This window comes from Protopterus annectens, chromosome 12.part0 (genome assembly GCF_019279795.1).
Source record: "Protopterus annectens isolate FY-2018-M chromosome 12.part0, PAN1.0, whole genome shotgun sequence".
NCBI classification, from domain to species: Eukaryota; Metazoa; Chordata; order Ceratodontiformes; family Protopteridae; genus Protopterus; species Protopterus annectens.
The window spans coordinates 138,980,236-139,000,235 of record NC_056746.1 but is presented as its reverse complement, the minus strand read 5'-3'; the positions used below and the strand labels follow the sequence as shown (position 1 = coordinate 139,000,235).

At 39.5% G+C, this 20,000-nt stretch overlaps 1 protein-coding gene across 1 annotated transcript in view; it reads right to left on the bottom strand.

Moving 5' to 3' along the window:
• Positions 1 to 20,000, bottom strand: part of LOC122816398 (multidrug resistance-associated protein 1-like) — a 786,965-nt gene that overhangs the window by 61,892 nt on the left and 705,073 nt on the right. Inside the window, exon 26 of the mRNA XM_044089156.1 lies at positions 203 to 304. Coding sequence (XP_043945091.1) covers positions 203 to 304 — 102 coding nt within the window. The remainder of the gene's footprint in view (positions 1 to 202; positions 305 to 20,000) is intronic.

The window sequence follows — 20,000 nt, the reverse complement described above, 5'->3', positions numbered from 1 at the left end:
ACAGGTCATGATAGATGACCTTCACTCAGGAATTTGCGTCCTCTGACACTTGCACTTCTGCGATTATGTATCGACTGCTTTATTTCTCAGATAATTATGGAAGGCTTGAATGCTACCTCCAAGACATGAATTTTACTTTGTACAACTTTTGTTCACAGATGTCAATATCTTTTTCCTGAACCATACAGCTTTTCATACTTACTTCCTTTGGTGTGTCATTGTATTCTTGTATGCGCTCCACAGAAACAATGTTATTCTCTACATCTGTCCAGGAACGAATTATCCAGCTCAGAATTCCTGTTACCTAGAACAATTAAAAGAAATTAGATTTTTTCCACAAAGAAATTTTCAAAAATTGTGTACTCATAAAATTTAAATTCAAACACTGTATTTATTTATTTGTTTGTTTGTTTGTTTACTTATTTCCCAAGGTTTATCACTATTCTCAGTGGATCTGTGTCAAGCTCAGCCTGAGGAGGCACAAAGCATAAATAGAAGTTATCACATACTAATATTTCACAAATAATAATAATGAACTTAAAACACTTAAACTGTAACACAAGATCATTTTTGATACGACAGTAGTACACTAGGATTCAGTAAACTCTGTGCAGGCTTCACGAGAAGCCAACACAGTTTACATGTGTGAGCAGTGATGCTCAATGAACAGCACCGCTAATTACATATTCATGCCGTGCACTGCATTTAAATGTAAATAAGCACAGTTTTGTGGTTGGCAACAGTGTTGCCGGGCAGGAAACCACGTAAAGCAACACAGATAGCAATCCTGTTTACATCAGAGCACAGTTGGTTGCTGTGTTTGTGCAGAATGTCACAGTGATTACCAGAGCTTAACATATATAAGTTTCCATAGCTCTCAGTCTCTTAGTGCAAGAAATCTGTACAAAGCCCAACATAATGAGGGAACAATAACCCAGAAATAGGGACAGATCCTACATATTTGCAAGTTAGAAATGTGCTAGAGTAACAAGAGGTTTTAAGATATACTTTCATAAAGATTTGAAGTCTGAAACTCAAATGTGTGCAATTATTTAGTGACATCAGTCCTGAGATCATCTCAGTGATATTGCAAAAAAACACAAATATTATAAGGAACAGACCAAAAGATATAAGGCAAAAGTCGGGACATACTACAAAATTCTGGACAGTGGAGGGGTATGACATGTAAATGGGCCAAACATAATACAGGACAGTGAATACAGTGCAGAGTATTGTGAAATCCCATTCCTGGCATTCTGTGCTGAAGTTATGTAAATGATCCGCAATAGTACATGGACTGTTATGAAAAATAAACACTCAAGGGAAGCGTGTGTATTGAATAGGGACACACAGAAGAATTGTAGGAATGAACACAGGGAAAGAGGACAGGAGAAACAACCTAATGTACAACAGATGAGGTATGTCAATGGAAGATGGTTGTAGCAGCAACACGAATCACGTATCTAAATGGTAGTGTAGGGACTGCACAGTGAACATTTCTATTATGTGACTGTCACACAAGGTGACATAACAATGGGGAGGATGTCTGTGTGAGATAAGCATCCTTACATGAATAATGCAGAGGGCACCTCTCAGGGATCTGACATACAATTGAGGTAATGTGCATATTGTGAAGTGTGCAAACTGATTTGATGAATATGAGTGTAATCTCAGCAGAGGTCTCCAGCAAGTGGGACACGGGTAAAGACTCATGGACAACATTAAAAGAAACCAGCACAATCATGGACAATACCAGAACAATACCACCAGTAATCCCATGAGCCTAACATAAGATAAGTAATATAGAGTGATAAGAGATGGTTCTGCACAAAGACACTTGCACAACTATTATGATACATCCACACTCTATGAATGTAATCAAATACACTGTCCTGGCACTGTAATATCTGCTGGAGGTGTTAGGAGGACACTGCTATACCTGTATGAGACATTATGAGCAATACAGGCTAGTTGACTGGTGTGCATGGCATATATATATATATATATATATATATATATATATATATATATATATATATATATATATATATGGCACAATCTGCACTGTCATGAAAGATATCCATGCCATTAATGTTGTCAAGCAACTATGTATGTAGTGTGCGCACCAACAGAACAGGTAGCAGACATGCATCTGGTGTAACAACTTTATGGGGTTACTGCAGCATCAGACAGTAATGTTTATGCCACAAAAAGAATACCTAGGTATGGCCAATAAGATGTGCGACAGCTCACTGTGGCAAAGATGGTACACTTCAGTTACACATCACTGGAAGATGTGTAGTGAGGTATGTGAAGAAGGGTGCATTGTACTCAGTCAATGGTGTGATGAAGGCTGTGAACTATGGAGGTATTATTGCCTGTGATGTGGATGTCTTTCACATTCTCAGTAGTTGTGTTACATACAAAGGAGTAGTCAGCACTGTGGCCACATGCTGGTGGCTGTTCCACATACCATCTACCCCAGGACACAGGTCAAATACCTACTGGTCTGATTATAGGGTGTAATGTCTACATTATACTTGGATTGTGTGTTTGTTTTCCTGAAGTAGCAAATCCCCCCATCTTTCTGTGTCATTGCAGGTGTTGCCATGGCTGTGGCAGCAATCTTTAGTGCGTGTTGAACTGTCTGTATTATAGTAATATCACAGTTACAGTCAATGATTGCCCAGAATCTGTAGTCCTTCAGACAGCTCTTTGGACACAGGATGTCTATGTCATTTGTGATGTCTGTGACTTAAATAATGGATAGGAAAGGGCCTCGCAGACAGCCCTGATGTACTGATCTGATCACTGCACCTGAGATATAGGATCATAGGATCATAGGAAGTTACTAAGCTAATGGCCCAAGGACCCTTACAAGCCTAGCCAAATTTACTGTTGTTACCACAATTAGCACCTATTGTCCCTGTTCAAGAGGGACACAGGTGGAACCTCTGGTAGGAATTTATGGTTACCCATCCAATCATCCAGACTGCATTTGAAGAGGGCCAGTGAGGTGCTCTGTTTGATGTGAATTGGGAGTCTATTCCAAAGGTGTTGTAACCTCTGGGAGACAAATTTGCCTCTCCAGCAGGTTCTATTGATGTCACATACATAAGGTTTAGGTCCATAGTGTGAGGAACCCGTGTGCCATTTGACTTGCGGATGTGCAGCATTTCCAATAAAGCAGGGTCAGAGATCACATTATATGCAAGGCAGAGATCGCCTCTGAGTAGTCTGTATGAAACAGAATAAAGTGACAGTGATTTCAGCCAATCAACATAGGATATCTGCTAAAGACCTTGTGAGGATCCTTTGTGGTCTCTGCAATTGCTCCAGGTGCTTTGAAAGGTAGATATCAAAAGGGGCATTGTACTTAGTTATTGACCTAATGAGTGAAAAGTACAGGAAGGTGATAATTCTCCTTTTCTTGGGGCAATGCCCTTACTTATGAGATGAACCATACAGAATGCCCTTCTTACCACCATGGAAACATGGTGATGAAAGGCAAGGTTGCTGTCAACTTGGGTGCCCAGATCTCTCACCACTGAGTGTGTACTTAGGGTACTGCCATTGATGTGATAACCTGCAGGAACATTGCTCTTACTGAAAGGGATGATAATACATTTTTTTGCACTGAGTTTGAGGCCATAACTTTGGCACTAGTCATTTGCTTGTGTAAGACCTTCTTGAAGGATGTCGACATCGTTAGGAGATTCTATGACTGCATCCAGTTTGCAGTCATCAGCAAACTTTGTCAGCCACAGTTCCCTGCTTATAGCTTGTACTTCAGAGAAATAGATTCTCAACAGTAGAGGTCCCAGGACTGATACCTGTGGAATGCCACTGGTTATGGGTCTGCTGCTGGAGGTGGATTCCCCTATTTTGACTGTATGGGTTCTATCAGTGAGCCATTTCACAACCACCTTACGATATAAGGGTTGATACCTAGCTGGAAGAGTTTGTCAATGATGCCTGAGTGAGCGATAGTATCAAATGCCTTGACTAGGTCTAGGTAGGTTGTATGCACATACTTTCTCTCATCAAGGGCCCTGGTGACTGTCTTGAAGAAGTCCACCAGGTTTAACAGGCATGTTCTCCCCTTGACAACTCCAAACTAGGTAGGATCTAGTATTTGGAGATCACCTATATCTTTGTTGATAAGGTCCATGATGATTCTCTTCATGGCCTTGCAGATAGGTCTAAGGCTAATAGGTCTGTAGTTCCCGGGTCAGTAGAAACACCACCTTTGTGCAAGGGGATAATGATGACTGCTTTCCATTCAGCTAGGATGAAGCTGGTGCTTAGACCATGACTGAAAAGAGTATCCAATGGTGATGCTAATTCTTGTTTGCATCCATGTAGGATGCAGCCTGGGATGTTATCAGGTCCCATTGATGCTGTGTTCTTGGCCTTAGAGAGGGCATTCATGACCTGCTCTTTAGACATACAAGGTAGGGGACAGGTGGTAAGGATGTCATGAAGTACGTGTGGCGGGGACAGGGGAGTGAAATTTTCACCAAACCTGTCAAATAACAGGTTGGCTATGTCCACTGGCTAAGTATATGTTTTCCCATTAACTAGCAGTTCTGTGCAAATCTAGGCCTTACCTTTTAGGTTATGGATGTAACTAAAGAAAGTCTTATGGTTGTCCTTTGCTGAGGAAGTTAACTTGGATATGAAGTTTGCCTTGAAAGACCTCACAATAAATCTTATTTGCTTATTTAAGCTGAGGAGGGAGTGTCTCCAATTTAAAGCCCATTCCTTCTTACTGTTAGACAGCAGTTTCTTCCTTTTATTGTAAAGCCTGTTAATGGCAGTTGTCCACCAGGCAGGTCTGCTCTTCCTTGAAGAGGTTTTTTAGCCCTAACAGGTAATGCTGAGTCAATGCAGTTATACATTTGCTTAGCATAGTTACCAGTTCCTTCTGAGGGGGTAGGTGCAGTGAATCTATTTATACCATCATGTAAGAGGTTATAATCTGCTTTGGAGAAGTTTTGTAGTTTGGTTGCTGCTGGGGGGAGGGGGTTAGGTGTGATAGTTACTTCAAATTAGACTGATTTGTGGTCAGATCTCACCAGGGGTGAACTCGCAATGGGGGTGCTGCATTGGTCTCCCATATTTGTAAGCACCAGATTCAGGATGTTGGCACCCCTAGTGGGGATGTCAGCCAGCTGGTCCGGGGCACTGCAGCTGACAAAGTCAAGGAACCTTTGGGCAAGTGAGTCTGAGCATGAGTAATTCATCCAGTCAATGCTAGGGTAGTTAAAGGCACCAAATACCATGGTGTACAGATATATCTTGATAGACTCAAGTTGATCCAAATAGGCAGAGTGGGAGTCCTGACTGATGGAGGGATTCTGTTACTGGCAATGACTTGAATAGGTGTCCTATCAATGGTTAATTGCACCTGAAATATCTCTAGGGCATGACCCACTTCACACATTTCAACATATTTAGGTGACATGTATGTGTTCCATTGGTCTCCCCACTTGGTGATATAGGTATTTATGGCCACATCTAACAGTGTTGAGTTAATACCTCAGTGTGGATTTGTGTCAAATGCCTTGGCTTGTCAAGTGCAAAAGGATGATAGTGCTGTCATCATACATGCTCTTGGTGACCTCTTTGAGGACATCTAACTGATGTAACAGACATGATGTAGCATTAACAACTCACACAGGTCTGTTGCACACAGCCGGGATATTACTAGTGTCTATTTAGTAAAAGGTCCATGATGACATGTTGGTCTACCTCACAGATGAGGAGAGTCAGGATGTGTGCATACATGCATGCATCAGGTGCTGTCCCCCACCAACTCACATGAATGAGTGTTAATGTATACCCTAATACAGGAACATAATCTGTGTAGTGGGTGTGTTGAAGTGTATATTTAATTATGTCATGAAGGTGTATGTGCTGAGTCACAAAATAGGCAATCTGTGATATTGTCACAGCCCATTGATTCTGTGTGATAGGCCTGAATAAAGGTAAAGCAGTGCATACTGGCTATCCTGATCTGGCATAGGGTTTGGACACAATCCTCATGCAGGAATCATTGAGAAACTCACCCAGCTGGGGATTAACCCTTACGTTAGTAGATGGGTAACCAATTGGCTCAATGACAGAAAACATACTGTGAAAGTTGGTGAATCAACCTTTACCAGTAGAACTGTCACCACTGGCATACCCTAGGGTTCTGTGCTTAGCCCTTTACTGTTTGGACTCTATTTCTTGACAGTTCAGGCTAAAGTATATGGCCTTTGGCTTACTGTGTTTGCTGATTCTTACATATTGAGTGTAATCATTAAGTCCATCTATGTTGATATACTACAGGAGGGGCTAAAACAAATGACTGGTGACAAAGCTGCATAGTCTACAAATAAAGGCAAACGTATCTTTATTTTGTCCTTCTGCAAAGTGGAATTCCCTGTTAATTACAGCACTAACAACAGACCTGCTATGCTGAAACTCAGGGATGAAAGCACTGGGAACACACATAGATAGCAATCTGAACTTCGACCACCAAGTGTCCATACTGGTATTGAAAGCTTATATTGTCCACATCATAAGTCACCCCATTGTATTCAGATTTGAGGATTATATTACAGCACTGTACTCAAACCTCATCAGAACACTAATAGAGTATAATGCTCTCTTTTGCATGTATCTCACCAGACACATGCAGCAACTGGAGAGACCACAGGATTTTCACACCAAGAAAACACAGGGCCTATCAACCATGCGATAATGTATGTAGATAGACTGACATCCATGTTACTGTAATCTGGATCATATAGGATGAGGTGACTTCTGCCTGACCTCCAGGCCAGTTTCTGACCTTGCGCTGCTGGGAATAGTGCACATCCACAAATCAAATATAGCTGATGATATCAGCAGTGTCTCTTGAGGAGCATATAGTAATAACAGTGCCCCATATGCTGGTGTAAAAGGCTGTCGCTAATGTCAAGCAAGAGCACAAACACCCCCCACTTGACTGCAGTAAGAACAGAACCCCTACATATCCAATTGCACTGACTACAGAACTCTATATTTAAGGCAAGCGCTACAGCTCAAATCTGACTTGGACTCTCTCAGACAACACTTTATAGCTAATAATAGCAGTGTCTGGTGAGGAGAATATAGTAATAACAGTGTCCCACATGCTCGTATAAAAGGCTCTCTCTAATGTCAAGCAAGTGAACAAATACACACAACCACACACCCCAGATGACTGCAGTGAGAACAGAACTCCTACTTATTTAAGCACACTGAGTACAGAACTCTGCATTTAAGACAAGCATCACAGCTCAAGTCTGACTTGGACTCGCTCAGAAAACACTTTATAACTGACGACATCAGCAGTGTCTGCTCACGAGAATATGGTAATAAGAGTGTCCCACATGCTGGTGTAAAAGGCATGTGCTAATGTCAAGCACGTGTACAAACACAGTCTACAGTTGACTACATTGAGAACAGAACCCGTATCTAAGTATAAAGACTACAGAGCTAAATACTTTATGCAAGCACCATAGCACAAACCTAACTTTTACAAGGCTGCAGGGCAACTTCTAGTGGATGACATCAGTAGTGCATGTAGGAGAGAAGATGTTGGGAGGCCTGCATGAAGTAAATGTGTAGGCATGTGCATGTGTTAAAATGCTGTCAATTCATGGAATTGTTGTGATAACTGTAGGAAACACCTTAATGCTATTCTGGCTAGACATACACACTCAGATGACTGCAGTGAGTTCAGAACTCTTACCTATCCAAGTACACAGACTACAGAGCTCAGTACTTTACACAAATGCCACAGCACAAGTCTGACTTTTACAAGGCTGCAGAACAACATACAGTGGATGACATCAGCACTGGATGTAGGAGAGAAGATGTTGGGAGGCCTGCATAGGTTCATAGCTTCATAGATTCATAGCAGTTTACTAGGCTGCTGGTCCTAGTGCCTTTACAAGCCTAGCCATGTAAAAACTCAAGTACCCTTCATTGTTAGCAGAGCAATTTTTGATCAGCACCAACTGGCCCTGTCCATGAAGGACATAGGTGCCACCCCTGAGGTGAATTTACGATCACTCATCCCATTGTCAAGGCTGCACTTATTTAGGGTGATTGAGAACCACTGCTTCACTTGCAGTGGGAGACTATTCCAGAGCAACAGCAATCACTGGGGGATATATCTATTTCTCTAGCATGTTCTGTTCATGTCACATGCCAGGTTGTGATCCCTGGAGAAAATTATTCTTGTCCAATTTGATTTGTGGATGTCCAGCATTTCCAATAGGGTGGGTCTGAGATTGTTCTGCAGATCAAGCACAGGTTGCCTCTCAGCAGCCTCATTGATACTGAGTGCAGTGACAGAGCTCAGTGTTTCCATGTATGTCATGTTTTGAAGGCCCTGGATTCTCTTAGTCAGAAACTACTGTGGTTTATTCAGTTGCTGAAGGTGTCTGGTGAGGAACACACAGAAGGAAGTATTGTACTCAATTAGTGGTCTGATATGGGTTGAGTACAGCTGAGCTATGGCCTCACTGGTCTTGGATGCAATGCTCTTATCTATAAGGTCCATGATGAAGAATGTATGCCTTACCACTATGGACACATAGTCATCAAAGTTTAGATTGCTATCATCCTATGCTCCCAAGTCTCACACAGCTGAGCTTGAGCTTAGAGAGTTGTTATGTGTATAGTAGATAGCAGGGGTGCTTCTTTGCCAAATGGAACAATAAGGCAATTTTTTTGCATTAAGTTACAGTCCCTGAGTGTGGCAGCAGTCATTTGTCTGTGTCAGTCCTTTTGTAATATGTTAACATTGTTGGGGGACTCTATATGACTGTGCTCAGTTGACAGTCATCTGCAAACTTGATAAGCCACAGGTCATCTACCTTTGCCTGGACTTCAAAGAAATAATTTGCAAACAGCAGAGGACCCAGCACAGATCCTTGGGGTACTTCACTGGTTCTTGGTCTACTGGTGGAGGTGAACTCTTCAACTGTGACAGTGTCTACTCTGTCAGTCAGCCAGTTGTCTACCCATCTAGTAATGTATGGGTTAATCCCCAGATGGGAGATTTTCCCTATGATACCTGAATGAGGGTTTGTGTCAAAGGCATTGGGTAAATAAACATAGGCAGCATGTCCTGTTTCCCCTCTTCCAGGGCTTTGGGGACATTACCAAAGAAGTCCACTATGTTTCACAAGCAAGAGCTATCCTTGAAAAAAAAACAAAATGGGTGGGGTCAAGAGTGTTCTATTATGTCCCTGTGGATAGGGGTCATGATTATTCTTTCCATAGCCTTGCAGATAAGGCTGTTAGACTCATGGGTCAATAGTTCTCAGGGTCAGTTAATGGATGTGTAGGCATGTTCAGTTGTGAAGATAGTTATAGTTCTGTTTGCTATCAGATTGACATGCATTGCATATCACACATTTGCTATTAATTTATGTAGTTTAGTTGATGTATTTGTGAAAAAGTACCGAAACACTATCATTGCAGTGCATGGGGGGGGGGACATGTGGCTGCATTGTAAGTGCCTTCAGTTTATTATGTTTCCACATGTAGTTTTATGGCATAAAGAGTAAATGGACAGAAAACAGCACTAATACATGATAACAGTGACTTTGTATAGCACAGCAGGTTTGCACGACTGTTGGCAAAGTGTTTGCACATGCGAGACACACAGTTCCATTACCTTCCCTGTTTGTGTGTAGTTAAGCAATGTGCAAATGCCAGCCACATTGCTAAAAGTCTGAGAGTTGGTATTGGGTCTATGCAACACACTGTGACTCTATGGCAGCAGGTGTAAATGCATTATTACATTTATGTTTGAGCCCAGATGATACTGGGTTTGAATCCAGTTGTATCTAATACTTTAAATAAACAGTGATAATGCAATGACATAAATTCTTTATAGTACATGTGTTGGTGTGTGTTGGCATAGTGCAGCAGGGTTAAGCATCATTGAACAGAGGTAATTGCATCATTATACAGCCATTCACCATTGCTTGGCATTGTTGTGTGATGTCAAACTCCACACAAACACAGAGACCAAAAAGTGAAGGAATCTATCATTTATTTTGTTACTTATGTGTCTTGTGTGTGATTGCATTTTTTGCCCAGATTATAGGTGTTAAAATGGGGTAGATATAAAAGTGGTGAAATGGGGAGCAAGCAGGGGGAACAAAAAAGAGAAAACAATACATGAATGTGCAGGAGGTAGGTAGGAAAGGACCATAGCTACCCATTTCTTCAACAGTTAAAAACTAATAATATGTGCAGAATATTAGCTGAATTTGCACTGTCACCTCCACAGAGTGGGGTGACAACAACATAATCATGTTGTACAGCCAGCTGGACAGAGTCAATCTGTCAAGATGACATGTGTGCAAAATGGAGAGCTATGTATGGGATAATATTTTTTGTGGGACAGGTACCCATTTTTTTTAACTCAGTAAGAGATGAATGCTTGGTAAGGGAAGTAGGTATTTCTGGGTCAGAAAAGTTGGGAAGGTGAGGAAGCAAATGCAAACACACAAGACAAGCAAGACAAGACACAGGGATGATGAGGGATACAAAAGGTTGGGGACAGCATGATAGGGGTGAGGGAAGGAGGGGACAACACCATGCTCATACCCATCAAATATGGAGACAGTGAGAATTGAGTCCTCACCCACTGGACTGTCATCACTGTCCCCTTACTCTGCTGGTAGCTGGAGTGCTTGATTTCTTCTCCTTCTAAGTACCATGAGTGAAAGCAGCCTCTCCATCCAGTGTAGGCATATACAAATGTTGTGGTGCATGACCCTATGCACCAACCATGGCATCTCCCAGCAGGTGATGAAATCTCAACTTCTGCCACTGCTCCTGGAGGGTACCACTGCACCAGCTTCTGGGGCAGTACTATCTGAGGGCACAGGTAGTGCAGGGACAGCAGAGACATTGCTGCCATGTTGCATCCCAGATGTGCTGGGCATCGGTGCTGGAGCCAGTGGAGCTGGGGCAGGCTGATCCACTTGGACTGGCCTACCCTGCTGTGCTGTTTAGCATTAGTGATTTGGCATACATGGATGACATGGAGACATTTTGATGACACATAATAGAAAATAAAAAAAGAAAGGTAAGGGTTGGGGTGAGAGAGGAAAAAAAAGATAACATTAGTAACATCATATGTGACATACCATGCGCTAACACAATTATACAACTATTTTAGTTTAAGTGTTATATTGAAGTATATGTCCTATGAAAAACACACTATATATACAAATTGCTGAAAGTAATCCTTGAAATGTGCATATATTGCACATATGTGTTTTCCAATTATACAGATTACAGTTAACAGCAGGGCATTTATGCCACTTGTATAGAGTTTAATTTAATGTAACTGTTATTACAGAAATGCAGTATTGTATAGTTAAGCCCAGAACCTCTGACTACAGTCTTATCTTTTATTACTGAAGTTGGTTTGTGCTACAGACTAATGCATGTATACTTGCTTTTAATTAGGGTATGCATGCTCAGTTTACTACAACTATACATTGCAATGAGTAGAGGTGGCGAAGGTGGTTGAGTTTAAATACTTGGGATCAATAGTTCAGAGTAATGGTGAGTGTGGAACAGAGGCCAAGAAGAGAGTACAGACAGGATGGAGTGGGTGGAGAAGAGTGCCAGGAATGATTTGTGACAGACGAGTACCAGTAAGAGTGAAAGGGAAGGTCTACAAGAGGGTAGTGAGACCAGCTATGTTATATGGGTTGGAGACAGTGGCATTGACAAAAAGGCAAGAGTTAGAGCTGGATGGGCAGAGTTAAAGATGTTAAGATTTGCATTGAGTGTGACGAGGGTGAACAGGATCAGGAATAACTATATTAGAGGGTCAGCCCAGGTTGGAAGGTTTGGAGACAAAGCCAGACAGGCAGGATTACGTTGGTTTGGACATGTGCTGAGGAGGGATTCTGAGTATATTGGGAAAAAGATGGTAAGGATGAAGCTACCAGGTAATAGGAAAAGAGGAAGGCCTAAGATAAGGTTTATGGATGTGGTGAGAGAGGACATGCAAGTGGTTGGTGTGACAGAGCAAGATGCAGAGGACAAGAAGAAATGGAAACAGATGATCCACTGTGGTGACCCTTAACGGGAACAGCTGAAAGAAGATGATGATATAATCCCCCCAAAATCTATCTTTAACTTTTAAAGCTACAATAATACTTCTCTTGTACTGCATACATACCACTTGCTTCCCTAAGTCTCTCCATTTCAGCAACACGAGCAAATCAATTGAACTCTATGTTGGCATTAGCTGTAGAAAAAAGTAGAAAAGAACAGAAGAGCATTATGCATATCAGTCGTGTCTATATTTAGCTTTCTAAGCATTGCAAATACTTTCTTATTGTCATATTTACAGAACTGTGGGATGTCTGCAGTCTCAAATTCAGTCAGCCAATGGTTGAGGGTATCCCTTTTGCACCTGTGTAGGTCATTAAAATGATGCCTGTACTGTTCTCCGGTGCATGGGATGCCAGTCGCACTGGTTACAGCTTTAGCCAATCTACTCCAATCCTCAGACTTGTACTGGGAGCCAGAATATTTCCCCTACAGAAGCCTTTGGCTGTGGCACTTTACGAGGAGACCTGTAAATATCTTGGACTCCTGGAAACCCCACCCCTGTCCACTAAACTGGCCACTAATTCCAGCCATGTCTAACACCTGACCAAGAGCAATGGAAAATGATGCTTTTCTGCCAATTCCAGTTATCGTGTTTACTGGTAGTGTGTAAACCTGAGCAATAATGCAAACCTTGTTTACAAGATGTTAAGCACAGCCCAACAGTGCCAAGCAGGGATAACATAAATATTTGAAATAGGAAGGTTAATCTGATACTTGACCTTAGTTTGAGTGGTGCTGAAATACTTGAACACAACACCAACAGCCCAACTGTGCAAATATTTTTTTAATTCTGGTAGAATACACTTGTGATTCAAACAACACCCCTTTTATAACACATCTATAACATTTGCATAAATGATTGATTCAATGAAACCATTAAACATTGCTTATCAATTACCTTGGACAAACCTTACTTTTACCAACAATGTTTTTCCTGTGAAGTTTCTAACTTCACCTTTGCAATTTCATACTTCTTATTGATTGTAAAATGTGGTGCATTAAATATATATTAACATTTATTTATATTCCATGACAAAACATGTATTACAAAAATATATAAAATAATTATATTTATATTTAATACACTCCACTTATATGTTTAAACATAACTATTATTTTATGTAAATATAATATGAATTGTTTACACTTCCAGATTCATCCCATTTGGAAAGAGAGTATTATAGTTTAAAATAAATCTAGACTCCATTTCCAATAATTTATTGTGAAAACCTGCATCCTCACCAAAACTCTTGGGTTTCCCCAAAACACAAAAAATAAACCCTTCAGGAACCCCTTTATGCTGCTCCCAAAAATGCTTGGCCACCAGACTATCTAATCTTTTGTGTCTAATGTCCCCCAAATGCTCCAGAATTCGAAGTTTGACTTTCCTACTTGTTTGTCCAATGTATCATTTCTGTTTATCACAACCACAACCTATAATGTAAACTACCCCTGATGAATTGCAATCAAAGTGTTCCAGAGCCTTGTAACATACATTATTGATTTTCATTCCATCTAGGCTTCTAACTCTAACACACACTTTGCAATTCCCACATCTAAAGCTTCCCCTCTTGATGTTACTCCTCAAATTATTTCTAATGTTTAATATTTATTTTAAATTGGGATATCTACCATAAGAAAAAATGACAGTGGATGGAAATAACCTCCCCACCTTATCATCTCCAGTAACAATGGGCCATAGTTTTAATACTGTCTCTCTCAAAATACAAGAAAACTGCGAATATTTAGTGACAAAAAATATCTTTTCTTTTAGTCCTTCCACCTCAACATTTCCCGTCTGGCCCTTTGGACATTTATTAGTGTGCAAGTATCCCCTCCTATTAAACTTCCTTAAACCCAAATCCTGTTCTACTTTTGCCCTAGCTGATTTGATTCTGGCCTTTGAATATCTTCTTTCAATAAGTTTTCTCTTGATTTTATCAAACTCCACCCCAATCCTTCCAAGTTCTTAAATTCTCCTAATGGTAAGGAATCTATGAGATAATCACTATGCATGCTTGAAGCATGCAAAAAATTATCAGCTGCTGTTGCTTTATAGAAGGGTTTGTGTTGTACCCTATTGTCAGACCCCACATATAATTCGATGTCCAGATACTGAATATTCCTTCCACCTACTACATATGTAAAATCCAAACCACATGGGTTATCCCTCATTTCCAAAACAAATTTCTCAAAATCCTTGGGGTCACCCTTGCATAAAAATAAGAGATCATCTATGAATCTCTTATATTTCACCACCTTTCTTTTGAAAAAACTCTTTGGATAGATGAAAGAATTCTCGAAATGGGCCATAAAAAGAATCGCATATGAGGGCGCAAAAGGTGCCCCCATTGCCGTACCTTCATTTTGTAAGAAAAACCTACCTTCAAATTCAAAGCAGTTGTGTGTTAAACAAAATTCCAAAAGATTTATGATATAACTAGTCCTAGGTCCTTCACCCAACATCTTACCAATGGCTTCTAACCCCCAATGCTTGTTGATACTGGTATATAAAGATTTCACATCCACACTGGCCCAGTAGAAATCCTGTTCCCAAATGATGTTTTTTACTTCCATGCATATTTCTCTGGTGTTTTTAACATGAGCCTGTATTCCATGCAGATGGCACTTTAGTACAGAATCCAAAAAAATTCCTATGTTTTGTAAATAAGCCCCCTTTCCTGAAACAATGGGGCAACCTGGAGGATTCATAACATCCTTGTGAACTTTAGGAATAATGAAAAATCTAGCATTCCTTGGATTTTTAATATGCAACCTCCTTACATCTGCTGATGTAAAGAAACCCAACCTTTCACCCTTCTCTAACATTTCCAACAGCAAGGAATTATACTCTTTGATGGTATTGGAAGCTAACCTAGTATAAATTTTAGTATCATTTAATAACCCCAAAGCAATGGAATTATACTTTTCTCTGGGCAAAATTACCCAGTTGCCCCCTTTATCGGCCTGGGTGTAAACATATTGTTCATTAGATTCCTTTAGCCCTGTCAAAACCATCCACTCATCCTTATTTAAATTATATGCTTTTTCACCCCTTCTAAACTTTCCATGCTCTTTTTCCAATTGTTTAAACAACGTTCTCTCAAAAACACAAATTGCTGCATTGATTTTGGGCGGAATGAAATTGCTTTGATAAGGACTTTGTCCAAGGTAATTGATAATCAATGTTTAATGGTTTCACTGAATCAATCATTTATGCAAATGTTATAGATGTGTTATAAAAGGGGTGTTGTTTGAATCACAAGTGTATTCCCAGAATTAAAAAATTATTTGCACGGTTGGGCTGTTGGTGTTGTGTTCAAGTATTTCAGCATTTTGTATTTTGGAGCGTGTTTTTGGTTCTTAGTTTGAGTGGTGTCAGGTGATGTAGCTTGGAAATATGTATTGAAAAGTGGAAGGTAACTGTTAGGTGAGTTAAGTTGACAAACATGCACTTGGGGCATAAATGTCATGACCTAGCACATTTGTTTTTGGCTTTATACAATGATAAAATTGATTTTTAAAGTGTGGGATTCAAACCTAGGCATAAGGAACAAAACATTTTCTTCCACAGTGTTGATTTTCCATCTTTGCCACAAAAAAACTTCTACTCAGACTTAGTCAAGGATCATTCGTAAATACAGCTGATGATTTGAAGTGTTACACATGTATGTATGTGACCTGAAAAGGCTCTTATATATAGATCCAGTTGTGGGTATGTTTCTTCTTTAATTGTGAAGGCCATACAAGTCCAGATAGCAGAATTATAATTATAGAAATATAGTAGACAATGTACCCTAAGTCATACATCTGAAAACACAGTAAGGGTGTCTTATCTCTCATACATATAATTCATATCAGCTCCACTATCTAAAGTGTTATAATTGAGATTGAATGTAATGGGAAATGGAACAATGGTAAAAATGTCTGGAATGTCCTGTATTAGAACCTAGGACCATGTGTATGGCAGTCCTACCCTTACACCTGTTGCCACAAGAATGTTGAAATAACATGTCTATTTTACAGTTCATTACTATAAAGTGCACTGTCCCAACAGTAAATAGGTTGCACACCCTGTACTAGAACCCAGTATTATCTGTACTCCAGTCTTACACTTACACCTGCTAACACAGGAGCAGTTGCAGGACAGTTCCATAATTTCTTACTTTCTTAAGTTCTCTGTGTTAACTGCTGTGCAACAGCACTAAGTGTGTTTGTGTGGTGCCCAAAAGAATTAATTGAATGCATCCATTTCAATTGTTGGCTGTCTGCACTCTGTCTGCCGGTGTTTCATGTATGCAGCTGTTAGGGAACCTTCCTAATTGCCACATGGCACTGCACAATGGAAAGCAAAAATTGCAACAATGTATTTTTTTTACCTTTGCAGTTTTAAAGACACCCTGTCTGCAGGTGTTCTCTCTGCTTTCTGTGTGCACTACTAGTCTAAGTTTGCACACTGTTATGCACAACCAGGATAAGCATATTCAAACCTGACATTCATTTTTTTCATTTCCCTTGTTTGTGCTAAGCCAAGCACCATGCAAACAATGGTCAAAAAATTAAAATTAAAGTGAAAAGTAATTGAAATGAAAAACTGTCTATGATGTAAACACTACAAAATGTTTGTTAGTACACATGAAATATTTCTACATAAGTCTGGATTTGAACTCTCACTCAGATGAACATTCAGAATATAGCAGGGGTGTCATATCCATTTTTGCCACCACAAACAGCTTTGCAGCAGGGATCAGAAATCATTCTGCATACGACCAACTGACCAGTAATCTGAGACATGTAGTCTGTAAGGCATTCTCTAGCCTTACCCTTAAAATTTGTGAGGATATTAAATGGCAATAATATACAGGTATCAGCAAATGAAGAGGAGGCTAGATGTTAATAAACAGAACCTGTGAATTGTGTGCTGCTTACTTACATTTCCAACCTTGATAAAATTACTTTATATATATATATATATATATATATATATATATATATATATATATATACACACACACACACACACACACACACACACACACAGACACACACACAAACCCTGTAAGTCTAACCTGACACACCCACTGAAGGTAGGACAGTCTGCTTTTTTGTTGTGTTTTCCTTCTTCCTGCCAGTAATCATTCACAGTTGTAATCCTTTAACAACAAACATTGAGGGAGTGTCTGCTCTATGTTAACATCTGATGCACAGACCCAATTCTAATGAGTTCACACACCATTTGCATCTTCACTGTGCTAACAGCCTGAATCTACACCATAAAAAGGTAACCATTTAGCAAGGAAACTTGAAGGTGAGGAGACTTGTTTATGTGGAGAACACAGAGAAGGCTATTACTTTGGGATACATTTGCACAGAAGACTACTGAACGTGAGAAAGTATGCTTGCATTTTTCAGCTATAATGTAGATGTTGAAATGTCATTTAAGAAAAACCTGTTTCATATTTGTAAATATATTAATTAGCAAATGTTACTGTTAATTTTATGCATTACTTAGAAGTGTAGTGATGCATGGGCATGTTTGTCAGGGCATTTCACAGATATGCATGATTGATTGGCATTAAGTTATTTATTTTTATTTATTATTATTTTACATTTGTTTAAAGAGAAAGTCTGACTTGGCAAACATTGCCCATTTTCAGTGGAGGCTGCACATAGTACATCATAATACAACAATTTTCGTAAATGTTCACTGCAGAAAGACATGCAACATAATCACAGTTCAAGTAATTTTCAAAAATTATATACAACAAATATACAACATAGTCCTTTTGAAAAACATTTAACAATACATAGGAAGTAGTATCTTGGTGGTTAACATGAAAAAGTGATACACTTTGAAGTATCAAGCATGTTGCTACAGTACAGCTTTATTATTTAAAGAATCATTTGCACTTAATAATGAGAAAAAATTAGATATTTATTAGATTAGTCTGGGTCTTGACAGTTACATACACAGGAATTGGATGGATAGGACTTAAGCTGACTTTTGAAATTAAATTTATTTTCCATTCTGATTTCATTGGGGAGTTCCAGATTTTGGCAACTGAGCTTGAGTAGAGGGAGTCACCAGACATAGATTTGCTTTTAGATATTTCTAGTAGCATTTTGTTTGTAGAGCTTAGTTGGAGGTTACTGTTGTAGAGATTGAGTAGGCCTGTTAGAACTGGTACTTTATTGGGGTGCTAGACTATTTGGTGCCTCATGGTAGGTTGTTAAACTTTAATAAGTTAGGTAATTCTAGCCAGCCTAATTGTTTAATGGCTGGACAGTGATGGGATTGGTAGGAGGAGTTGGTAGCAAATTTTGCTATTTTGTTATAACAAGTGGTTATTTTGTTTAAGTCACCTTTGTTTAGGTTATTTAGAACAGGGGATGAATATAGTAATGTGGAGAGTAGGTGAGTTCTAGCTTTGATGGCTTTACTGTCAGTGGTCAGGTAATTTTTGCATTAATAAAGGGTGATGAGTTTTTATGAACTTTAGTTAGAGTATGGGCTATATGTTTATCGAATTTCAGATTTTGGTCTATGATTATTCCTAGTAGTTTGGTTTATGGCACTGGGTTGATGAGGGTGTTGTCTTTTGATGATATTTTAAAAGGGGGATTTGTTAGCCTTGGAGGGATAGAATAGTATGAACTGTTTTTTTTTTAGGGTTTAGAATAAGCTGGGAGTTTGACAGCCAGGTTTCTATGGAGGTGAAGGATTCCTGATTTTTTTCCTTGAAGAATTTGGAGACAGGGAGCTGAACAGATTAGGGTGGCATCATTGGCATATTGTACCAAGTTTGCTTCATGGGTGGTTGTGTGTAGATTGTTTGTGAAAATGGTGAAAAATAGGTGTCCAATTATAGATCCCAGTGGTACTCCTCGAGGGGAGATAGAAAGTCCATCCACTTAATGGCCTGCTGGTGGTTGGAAAGATAGTCTTTAAACAAGAGCAGGGTACATTTATTGAAGTTGAGTTCTGAAAGTACAGACAGATGTTTATTGTAAGAGACTGTATATAATGCTTTAGACAGGTCTAGAATGACAGTTGAGACTAGATTGCCTAGGTTCCATTGCTGATTGACAATACTGGTAAAACTGATGAGGGCAGTGGTAGTGCTATGGCATGGGTGGAACCCATGTTCTGTTTTAGCAAGAAGGTTGTTGGATGAGAGGTAGTCTAGTACCTGAGAGTGAATACATTTTTCCAATATTTTGGACAATAGGGATTGTATGGCTATTGGTTGGTAGTTGGATAATTCAATTGATGAACCATCTTTATGTAACAGAATAATGTGAGAGATTTTTCAGAGGAAGGTACTGATTGCTCAGCAATGGATCTTTTAATTAAAATGGAAACAGGGTATGCAATGGCTTTGGCTGCAATACAGAGGTATACAGCTGGGAGTTTGTCTCCTGCGAGGGTATTAGGTTTTAGTTTGGACAGGTGTTTATAGATGAGACTAGTTTGAGTCAAAAGAGGTTCTGGTTGTTTGGGAGATTATATAGATCAAGGAGACTAGTGGGGGAAAAGGGAGTAATCAATTTAAGAATTGAGTTGGAGAAGTAGTCATTGAATTGAGTTGCTATGTTGATGCTGGTATTTGTATTTGAGAGTGGTGTACTAGTTTTATCTGGTTGTAGAATTCTATTAAGAGCTGCCCAGAATTTCTGTGGGTTTGAGTTGTGTTTAGTTTGGATGTCAGAGTAGTGTTTTTTCATTGTTCCTTAACTGCCTTTTTGCTTTATTTCTTAGTTCAAGAAATAATTGTCTATTTGAGTTAGTTTTATTTTTGCACCAGATGTCCCAGGCCTTATCTCTT